The sequence below is a fragment of the Lonchura striata genome, chromosome 31 (assembly GCF_050655825.1).
Source record: "Lonchura striata isolate lonStrDom1 chromosome 31, ASM5065582v1, whole genome shotgun sequence".
In the NCBI taxonomy this organism is placed as follows: Eukaryota; Metazoa; Chordata; class Aves; order Passeriformes; family Estrildidae; genus Lonchura; species Lonchura striata.
The window spans coordinates 4,720,899-4,731,599 of NC_140733.1; the positions used below are offsets into that span (position 1 = coordinate 4,720,899).

Genomic DNA, 10,701 nt, shown 5'->3' on the forward strand with positions numbered 1-10,701 from the left:
CCAAATAGCCCATGGGATCCCCAAATGGCCCCGGGACCCCCAAATAGCCCCCCGGGACCCCCCCGGGACCCCCAGATAGCCCCGGGACCCCCCCCGGGACTCCAAATATCCCTGGGACCCCCCCGGGACCCTAAATATCCTCAGGATCCCCCTCTGGGTACCCCCAAATATCTTCTGGGGTCCCCAAATATCCCCCGGGACCCCCAAATATCCCCGGGACCCCAAATATCCCCAGGAACAATCTCTGGAACTCCCAGATATCCCCGGGATCCCCAAATATCGCCTCAGGACCCCCAAATATCCCCCCGGGATCCCCAAATAGCCCCAAGGACCCCCCTCTGAGACCCTGAAATAGTCCCTGGGACCCCCAGATGTCCCCCAGGACCCCCTCTGGGACCCCCAAATATTCCCCCGGGACCCCCATGGAGACCTTCAAATCTCCCCAGACCCCTTTGGGGATTCCCAAATCCTTCCTGGGGACCCCCAAATCTCCCTGGGACCCCCATGGGGATCCTCAAATCCCCCCTGGGAACTCCAAATCCCCCCTGGGACCCCCAAATCCCCCCTGGGGACCCCCAGCTCCCCCCTGGGACCCCCAAATCCCCCCTGGGACCCCCAGCTCCCCCCTGGGGACCCCCAAATCCCCCCTGGGACCCCCAAATCCCCCCTGGGGACCCCCAGCTCCCCCCTGGGACCCCCAAATCCCGCCGGGACCCCCAGAGCGCCCCCCTGCCCGCAGACCCCCCAGGACTACGAGGCGGTGCCCGTGGGGCAGTTCGGGCTGGCCATGCTGCGGGGGATGGGCTGGAGCCAGGGCCAGGGCATCGGCCGCACCTTCGCCAGGTGATGGGGACCCCAAAACCGGGCACCCCGAAACTGGGAACCCCGAAACCTGGGCACCCCGAAACTGGGAACCCCGAGATTGGGGAACCCCAAAACTGGGAACCCCGAAACCTGGGCACCCCGAAAATGGGCACCCTGAAACTGGGAACCCCGAAACTGGGAACCCCGAAACCGGGAACCCCGAAACTGAGAACCCCAAGATTGGGGCACCCCAAAACTGGGAACCCCGAAACCGGGAACCCCAGAACTGGGAACCCCAGAACTGGGGCACCCCGAGACCGGGCACCCCAAAATCGGGGAACCCTGAAATTGGGGAACCCCGAAACTGGGGAACCCCGAAATTGGGGTACCCTGAAACCGGGAACTCCGAGAGCGGGAACCCCGAGATTGGGGAACCCTGAAACTGGGCACCCTGAAACTGGGGAACCCCAAAACACGGACACCCCGAAACTGCGCACCCCGAAACCGGGCACCCTGAAATTGGGGCACCCCAAAATTGGGGAACCCAAAAACACAGGAACCCTGAAACCAGGCACCCCGAAATTGGAGTGCCCCAAAACTGGGGAACCCCAAAACCAGGCCACCCCAAAACTGGGAACCCTGAAACTGGGGTGCCCTGAAACCGGGAACCCCAAAATTGGAGCACCCCAAAACACGGGCACCCCGAAACCAGGCACTCCAAAATTGGGGAACCCCAAAACGCAGACACCTCAAAACCGGGCACCCCGAAACAGGGAACTCTGAAATTGGGGAACCCCGAAATCAGGCACCCCAAAACTGGGGTGCCCTGAAACCGGGCACCCCAAAACCGGGCACCCCAAGACCGTGGAACCCTGAAACTGGGGAATCCCAAAACCCGGGCACCCTGAAACCAGGCACCCAGAAATTGGGGAACCCTGAAACCTGGGAACCCCAAAACGGGGCACCCCAAAACTGGGAGTAACCCAAAACTGGGGCACCCAGAAACCGGGGCAACCTGAAATTGGGGGCATCCTTAAGCCGAGGGTACCCCAGAACCGGGGCACCCGGAACTGAGGGTGCCCCAAAACTGAGGGTGCCCCAAAACCAGGGCACCCCAATACTGTGGCACGTGAAACTGAGGGTACCCCAAAACTAGGGCACCCCATCACTAGGGGCACCCCGAAACCGGGGTCACCTTGGAACTGGGGCACCCGAGATTGGGGGCACCCGACATTGGGGACACCCAAGATTGGGGGCACCCGAGATTGGGGGCACCCCGAGATTGGGGACACCCTGAGACTGGGGACACCCCGACCTTGGGGACACCCCGACTTTGGGGACACCCTGAGCTCGGGGACACCCCGACATTGGGGACACCCGAGATTGGGGGCACCCCGAGATTGGGGACACCCCGACATTGGAGACACTCAAGATTGGGGACACCCCAACATTGGGGACACCCGAGCTCGGGGACACCCTGACCTTGGGGACACCCCGCCATTGGGGGCACCCGAGCTTGGGGACACCCCGACCTTGGGGACAGCCCGGGGCCGGGCGCAGCTGAGCCACCCTTCCCGCAGGGTGGTGCCCCCCCTGGAGCAGCGGCCCCGCCCGCGGGGGTTGGGGCTGGGGGCCGAGGCCGCCCCCCCCGGGGCCGGGGAGCCCCCCCAGGCCGGGCCCGGCGTGGGCGACGCCGTCAGCATCGAGGCCGGGCCCCACCGCGGCCTGCGCGGCCAGGTGAGCGCGCGGCGGGCCGTGCGGACCGGGGCAGGGCGGTATGGACCGGTATGGACCGGTATGGACTGGTATGGACCAGGGCAGGGCGGTATGGACCGGTATGGACTGGTATGGACTGGTATGGACCGGGGCAGGGCGGGGTGGACCGGTATGGACTGGTATGGACCAGGGCAGGGCGGTATGGACCGGTATGGACCGGTATGGACTGGTATGGATTGGTATGGACTGGTATGGACCGGGGCAGGGCAAGGTGGACCGGTATGGACCGGTATGGACCAGGGCAGGGCGGTATGGACCAGTACGGGACGGGGCGGGGCCCTATGGACCAGTACGGACTGGTATGGACTGGTACAGGGTGGGGCGGGGCCGTGCGGACCGGTATGGACTGGTACGGACCGGGGCAGGGCGGTATGGACTGGTACGGACCGGTATGGACCGGGGCAGGGCGGTATGGACCGGTATGGACTGGTATGGACTGGTATGGACCGGGGCAGGGCGGTATGGACTGGTATGGACCGGTATGGACCGGTACGGAGCAGGGTGGGGCCGTACAGAACCAGTATGGACTGGTACGGACTGGTACAGGGCGGGGTGGGGCCATACGGACTGGTATGGACCGGTATGGGGTGGGGCGGGGCTGTGTGGGGCGGTATAGACCAGTACAGACCAGTACAGACCAGTGCAGAGCGGTGTGGGGTGGCGTGCGGCAGTACAGACCAGTGTGGGGTGGTGCGGGGCGGTATAGACTGGTACAGACCAGTACAGACCAGTGCAGAGCGGTGTGGGGTAGTACGGACCAGTACAGACCAGTACGGACCAGTGCAGAGCGGTGTGGGGCAGTACGGACCAGTATAGACCAGTACGGACCAGTGCAGAGCAGTGTGGGGCAGTACGGACCAGTATAGACCAGTACGGACCAGTGCAGAGCAGTGTGGGGCAGTATGGACCAGTACGGACCAGTGCAGAGCGGTGTGGGGCAGTATGGGGCAGTACAGACCAGTATAGACCAGTACAGACCAGTATAGACCAGTACTGACCAGTGCAGAGCAGTGTGGGGCAATACAGACCAGTATGGACCAGTACGGACGGTGTGGGGTGCTGTGGGGCAGTACAGACCAGTATAGACCAGTACAGACCAGTGTGGGGCGCTGTGGGGCAGTACAGACCAGTATAGACCAGTACAGACCAGTGCCGGGTGGTGCAGGGCGGTATAGACTGGTACAGACCAATATGGACCAGTGTGGGGTGGTGCAGACCAGTATGAACCAGTCCTAACTGGTCTCTAACTGGTGTAACTGGTGTAACTGGTCTCTAACTGGTCTCTAACTGGTTTAACTGGTCTCTAACTGGTCTCTAACTGGTGTAACTGGTCTCTAACTGGTCTCTAACTGGTGTAACTGGTCTCTAACTGGTCTCTAACTGGTGTAACTGGTCTCTAACTGGTGTAACTGGTTTAACTGGTCTCTAACTGGTGTAACTGGTCTCTAACTGGTGTAACTGGTCTCTAACTGGTCTTTAACTTGTTTAACTGGTCTCTAGCTGGTTTAACTGGTCTCTAACTGGTCTATAACTGGTTTAACTGGTCTCTAACTGGTGTAACTGGTCTCTAACTGGTGTAACTGGTCTCTAACTGGTCTCTAACTGGTGTAACTGGTCTCTAACTGGTTTAACTGGTCTCTAACTGGTGTAACTGGTCTCTAACTGGTCTCTAACTGGTCTCTAACTGGTCTCTAACTGGTTTAACTGGTCTCTAACTGGTGTAACTGGTCTCTAACTGGTCTCTAACCGGTTTAACTGGTCTCTAACTGGTGTAACTGGTCTCTAACTGGTCTCTAACTGGTGTAACTGGTCTCTAACTGGTGTAATCGGTCTCTAACTGGTCTCTAACTGGTTTAACTGGTCTCTAACTGGTCTCTAACCGGTTTAACTGGTCTCTAACTGGTGCAGGTGCAGGCGCTGCTGCCCGAGGCCGGCCGCGCTCTCGTGCGCCTCCTGCTGGGCGGGCAGGTCGTGACCGTCAGCCAGCACGGGCTGCGCGCCCTGAGCGACGGTGAGTCCAGTACGGACCAGTACGGACCAGTACGGACCAGTAACCGACCCCTGAGACCCCCCCAGTAACCCCTGAGACAGCCCCAGTAACCTCCAGTCCCCCCCAGTCACTCCCAGTTCCCTCCCAGTCCCTCCCAGTCCCCCCCAGTTCCCTTCCAGTCCCTCCCAGTCCCCCCCAGTTCCCTCCCAGTTCCCTCCCATTCCCTCCAAGTTCCTCCCAGTCCATCCCAGTCACTCCCAGTCACTCCCAGTCCCTCCCAGTTCCTCCCAGTCCATCCCAGTTCCCCCCAGTCCCTCCCAGTCCCCCCCAGTTCCCCCCCAGTTCCTCCCAGTCCCTCCCAGTCACTCCCAGTTCCCCCCAGTCCCTCCCAGTCCCCCCCAGTTCCCCCCCAGTCCCTCCCAGTCCCTCCCAGTCCCTCCCAGTTCCCCCCCAGTCCCTCCCAGTTCCCTCCCAGTTCCCTCCCAGTTCCCTCCCAGTCCCTCCCAGTCCCTCCCAGTCCCTCCCAGTCACTCCCAGTTCCCCCAGGTGCCCCGGGCCGTCCCTCCCCGCCGGGCTCCGGGGGGGGGGCGCAGGGTGAGGACCCCCCGCGGGGGGGGGGCAAGCGCCGGGAGCCCCCCCCGGAGCAGAGGTGAGGGGGGGTCAGTTTTGGGGGGGTCAGTTTTGGGGGGGTCAGTTTTGGGGGGGTCACGGGGGTTTATTTTGGGGGCTCCGTCTGGGGGGGTTGGGGTGGTTCATTTTTGGGGGGGCTCTCATTTTGGGGGGCCCGGGGGGGCTCATTTTGGGGGTTCCATTTTTGGGGGGTTTAGGGGGGGCTCTTATTTTGGGGGGCTTTGGGGTCATTTTGGGCGATTCTCGATTTGGGGGTGCTTTTGGGGGTTAATTTTGGGGGCTTTGGGGGGGTTCTTTTTTGGGGGAGTGGGGGCTCATTTTGGGGGTTTTATTTTTGGGGGGCTCTCGCTTTGGGGGGGGCTGATTGCGTCATTTTGGGGGGGTGGGGGCTCATTTTGGAGGGGTTTGGGGGGATTCATTTTTGGGGGGCTCTCACTTTGGGGGGGCTGCGGGCATCATTTTGGGGGACTTCCGGGGGGGGTTCATTTTTGGGGGGCTGAGGGGGTCATTTTGGGGGGGATTATTTTGGGGGTAGTTTGGGGGTTTCATTTTTGGGGGGTTCGGCGGTGTTCTCATTTTGGGGGGGCTGATGTTGGGGGGGTTCCGGGGGTCCTTTCATATGGGGGGGGGCTAATTTTGGGGGTGTCATTAACCCTTGAGGGGAGGGAGCCCTTTGGGGGGGGGTGTGACCCCCCTGCCCAATTGGGGGGCGGGGCCTGAGCCCCCCAACATTTTTGGGTGGGGGGGTCTGAACTTTGGGGGGGTTCCCATGGGGGGGTCTGGAGAGGGGATTTTGGGGGGGGGTCAGTTTTGGGGGGCTCCAGGGCTCTGGGGGTGCTGAGTTTTGGGGAGGGGGGGTCTCAGCAATTTGGGGACCCTGGGGCGGGGGAGGGGGGGGTCTCAGCAATTTGGGGACCCCCCCCAGGAGCGCGAAGCAGCCCCGGGGGGCCCCCCCCGCGCCCCCCCACCACTGGCTGCGGCGGGACCTGCGCGTGCGCTGCGTGGACACGGCCTTCCGGGGGGGGGTCTTCTACAACTGCAAGGTGGGACCCCCAAACTGCGCCCCAAAATAGCACTGACCCCCCCCCCGGGACCCAAAATACCCACTGACCCCCCCCGGGACCCCAAAATACCCACTGACACCCCCTGGGACCCCAAAATAGCACTGACCCCCCCCCGGGACCCCAGAATATCCATTGACCCCCCCCGGGACCCCAAAATAGCACTGACCCCCCCCCGGGACCCAAAAATACCCACTGACACCCCCCGGGACCCCAAAATATCCACTGACCCCCCCACTGGCACCCCCCGGGACCCCAAAATATCCCCTGACCCCCCCCGGGACCCCAAAATACCCACTGACCCCCCCCGGGACCACAAAATATCCCCTGACACCTCCCCGGGACCCCAAAATATCCACTGACACCCCCCCCACACCCCCCGGGATCAAAAATATCCACACCCCGGGTGAATTTTGGGGACCCCCAGATGAATTTTGGGGTTTCCTGGGTGGATTTCGGGGTTTTCCCGGGTGGATTTCGGGGTTTCCCAGATGAATTTTGGGGTTTCCCGGGTGGATTTTGGGGTTTCCCGGGTGGATTTCGGGGTTTTCCCGGGTGGATTTCGGGGTCCCCCAGATGACGATCGAGGACCTGCTGGCCCCCGACATCTGCGTGTGCCGCACGGACGACGGGCGCCTGGTGGAGGGTGAGACCACCCCCAAAATTTGGGGGGTCCCCAAAACTCCTACTGACCCTCCAAACCTCCTCTGGAACCCCCCAAATCCCCTCCTGACCCCCCCAAATCCCCCTGGGACCCCCAAACTCCTCCTGACCCCCCAAATCCCCTCCTGACCCCCCCAAATCCCCCTGGGACCCCCAAACTCCTCCTGACCCCCCAAATCCCCTCCTGACCCCCCAAAACTCCTCCTGACCCCCCCAAATCCCCCTGTGATCCCCAAACTCCTCCTGACCCCCCAAAACCCCTCCTGACCCCCCAAAACCCCTCCTAACCCCCCAAATTCTTCTGGGACCCCCAAAATCCCCCAACACCCCCCCAAAATCCCCCTTGGACCCTCAAAAAAATCCTTCTGGGACCCCCCAAAATCCCCCTGTCCCCCTCTCGATCCCCCAAAAGCCCCCCCTGAGCCCCCCCAAACCTTCCTGGGACCCCCAAAATCCACCTGGGACCACCAGAATCCTTCTGAGCCCCCCTGGCCCCCCCTGTGCCCCCCAAAATCCTCCCTGACTCCCCAAAATCCCCCCTGTGCCCCCCAGGGCTGCGCGAGGCCTCTCTGGAGACGGTTGTGCCGCGGGGCAGCTCCGAGCGCGTCATGGTGGTGCTGGGGGAGCACGCGGGCCAGGTCAGACCCCTCCCCAAATTACCAAAGTACCCACAGACCCTCCCCAAATTACTGAATCACACACGGACCCCTCCCCAAATACCCACGGACCCCTCCCCAAATTACCAAAGTACACCCGGACCCCTCCCCAAATTACCAAAGTATCCATGGACCCCTCCCCAAATTAGCAAAATACCCACGGACCCCTCCCCAAATTGCCCCCGGACTCCCAAATTACCCCAAACCCCTCCCGAAATCCCCAAACCCCAACCCCAAACCCAATCCCAAACACCAAACCCAACCCCAAACCCACTCCCCAAATTCCACAATGACCCCAAACCCAAACCCCAAACCGAAACCCAACCCCAATCCCAAATCCAAAACCCCAAAACCCCAAACCCCCAATCCCCAACCCCAAACCCCAAACCCAAATCTCCAAACCCCCAAACCCCCAAACCCCAATCCCAAATCCCCAAACCCCCCAGTGAACCCAAACCCAATCCCCAGTCCCAAATCCCCAAATCCCCAAATCCCCAAATCCCCAAACTCAATCCCAATCCCAAATCCCCAATCCCAAATCCCCAATCCCAAATCCCCAATCCCCAATCCCAAATCCCCAAACCCCCCAGTGACCCCAAACCCAATCCCCAATCCCAAATCCCCAATCCCCAAATCCCCAAACGCAATCCCAATCCCAAATCCCCAAATCCCCAATCCCAAATCCCCAATCCCAAATCCCCAAACCTCCAAACCCCCAAACCCCAATCCCAAATCCCCAAACCCCCCAGTGACCCCAATCCCAAATCCCCGATCCCAAATCCCCAAATCCCCAATCCCCAGACCCCAATCCCAAACCCAATCCCCGATCCCAAATCCCCCAATCCCCAAACCCCAATCCCCAATCCCAAACCCCCCAGTGACCCCAAACCCAATCCCCAATCCCAAATCCGCAATCCCGACCCCTCCCCGGCAGCTGGGCCGGATCCTGGAGCGCGACGGGCGCCGGGGCCGGGCGCTGGTGCAGCTGAGCCGCGCGGGCGCCGCGGTGCTGCCGCTGCCCTTCGACTGCATCTGCCACTACCTGGGCGGGGACGAGGACTGAGAGCCCGGGCACGGCACGGAACGGAACGGCACGGCACGGCACGGAACGGCAACCGGGGAGAAAAACGGGCAACCGGGGAGAAAAACGGGCAACCGAGGAGAGAGAAACGGGAAAGAACGGAGATGGGAAACAACGGAGAGAAACAGGAAACAACAGAGAGAGACGGGAAACAACGGAGAGAGACGGGAAACAACGGAGAGAAACGGGAAAGAACAGAGAGAGACAGGAAACAACGGAGATGGAAAACAACGGAGATGGGAAACAACGGAGAGAAACAGGAAACAACAGAGAGAGACGGGAAACAACGGAGAGAAACGGGAAAGAACAGAGAGAGACGGGAAACAACGGAGATGGGAAACAACGGAGAGACACGGGAAAGAACAGAGAGAGATGGGAAACAACGGTGTTATATGGGCAATAAAGGTGTGAAACAGGCAACAATGGGTGTGAAACAGGAAACAACAGAGAGAGATGGGAAGCAACGGAGATGGGAAAGAACGGAGAGAGATGGGAAAGATCAGGTGTGAAATGGGCAATAAAGGACAGAAATGTGCAACAACGGAGAGAAGCAGGAAACAACTGAGAGAACAGGAAACAACGGGTGTGACATGGGCAATAACGGGTGTGACACGGCAACAACGGAGAGAGATGGGAAACAATGGAGAGAAACAGGAAACAATGCCGAGAGACAGGAAACTGGGTGTGACACGGCAACAATGCAGAGACACAGGAAACAGTGGTGTTATATGGACAATAAAGGTGTGAAACGGGAAACAACGGCGAGAGACGGGAAAGAACGGAGAGAGATGGGAAACAACGGAGAGAGATGGGAAAGAACAGAGATGGGAAAGAACGGAGAGAGATGGGAAACAACGGAGAGAGATGGGAAAGAACAGAGATGGGAAAGAACGGAGAGAGATGGGAAACAACGGAGAGAGATGGGAAAGAACAGAGATGGGAAAGAACGGAGAGAGATGGGAAACAACGGAGAGAGATGGGAAACAACGGAGAGAGATGGGAAAGAATGGAGAGAAACGGGAAAGAACGGAGAGAGACGGGAAACAACGGAGAGAGACGGGAAAGAATGGAGAGAAACGGGAAAGAACGGAGATGGAAAACAACAGAGAGAGATGGGAAAGAACGGAGAGAAACAGGAAACAACGGAGAGAGACGGGAAACAAAGGAGAGAGACGGGAAACAACGGAGATGGGAAACAACGGAGAGAGACGAGAAACAACGGAGAGAAATGGGAAAGAATGGAGATGGGAAACAACGGAGAGAGATGGGAAAGAACGGAGAGAGACAGGAAAGAATGGAGAGAAACGGGAAAGAACAGAGAGAAATGGGCAACCAAGGACTGAAATGGGCAATAAAAGGAGTGAAATGGGCAATAAAGAAGAGAAACGGGCAACAACGGGTGTGAAACGGGCAACAACAGAGACGGGAAACAGCAGAGAGAAATGGGCGAAAAAGGAGGGAAACAGGAAATCAAGGTGTGAAACAGGCAATAAAGGACAGAAATGGGAAACAATGGGTCTGAAATGGGCAACAATGGGTCTGAAATGGGCAACAATGGCTGTGAGACCGGCAATAAAGGACAAATGGGAAACAATGGCGTGAAACGGGCAATATTGGGGAGAAATGGGCAATAAAGGAGAGAAATGGGCAATAAAGGTGTGAAACGGGCAATAAAGGAGAGAAACGGGCAATAAAGGTGTGAAAAGGGCAATAAAGGAGAGAAACGGGCAATAAAGGAGAGAAACGGGCAATAAAGGCGTGAACCGAGCGGCGGCTCCCTCGGCCGTCGCTGGAAGGGGGGACCTCTCCCCTCGGGGACTTCGGGGTCCCCAAATCCCCCCAAATCTCCCCAAACCCCCCCGGCCCCTCCCCTCCGCCCCGGGGCGCTCTGCCCGCTTCCAACATGGCGGCCGCCGGTTGCTATGGCGACGCCGCACGCCGCCGCCAGTTTCCAACATGGCGCGTCGCCGGGCAGCGGCCCCGCCCTCCCGTCTCCGCCAATCAGCGCGCGCGGCTGCCGGGAGCGAGCCGCCATAGGGC

The 10,701-nt window shown here is 60.1% G+C and overlaps 1 protein-coding gene across 1 annotated transcript in view; it reads left to right on the forward strand.

Moving 5' to 3' along the window:
* The window catches only part of GPKOW (G-patch domain and KOW motifs), a 21,568-nt gene extending 11,236 nt beyond the window's left edge, over positions 1 to 10,332 (forward strand). Inside the window, exons 5-12 of the mRNA XM_085563634.1 lie at positions 740 to 843; positions 2,385 to 2,541; positions 4,489 to 4,591; positions 5,117 to 5,219; positions 6,126 to 6,243; positions 6,838 to 6,907; positions 7,477 to 7,562; positions 8,515 to 10,332. Coding sequence (XP_085419760.1) covers positions 740 to 843; positions 2,385 to 2,541; positions 4,489 to 4,591; positions 5,117 to 5,219; positions 6,126 to 6,243; positions 6,838 to 6,907; positions 7,477 to 7,562; positions 8,515 to 8,643 — 870 coding nt within the window. The 3' untranslated portion in view covers positions 8,644 to 10,332. The remainder of the gene's footprint in view (positions 1 to 739; positions 844 to 2,384; positions 2,542 to 4,488; positions 4,592 to 5,116; positions 5,220 to 6,125; positions 6,244 to 6,837; positions 6,908 to 7,476; positions 7,563 to 8,514) is intronic.
* The last annotated feature ends 369 nt before the right edge of the window (positions 10,333 to 10,701 follow it).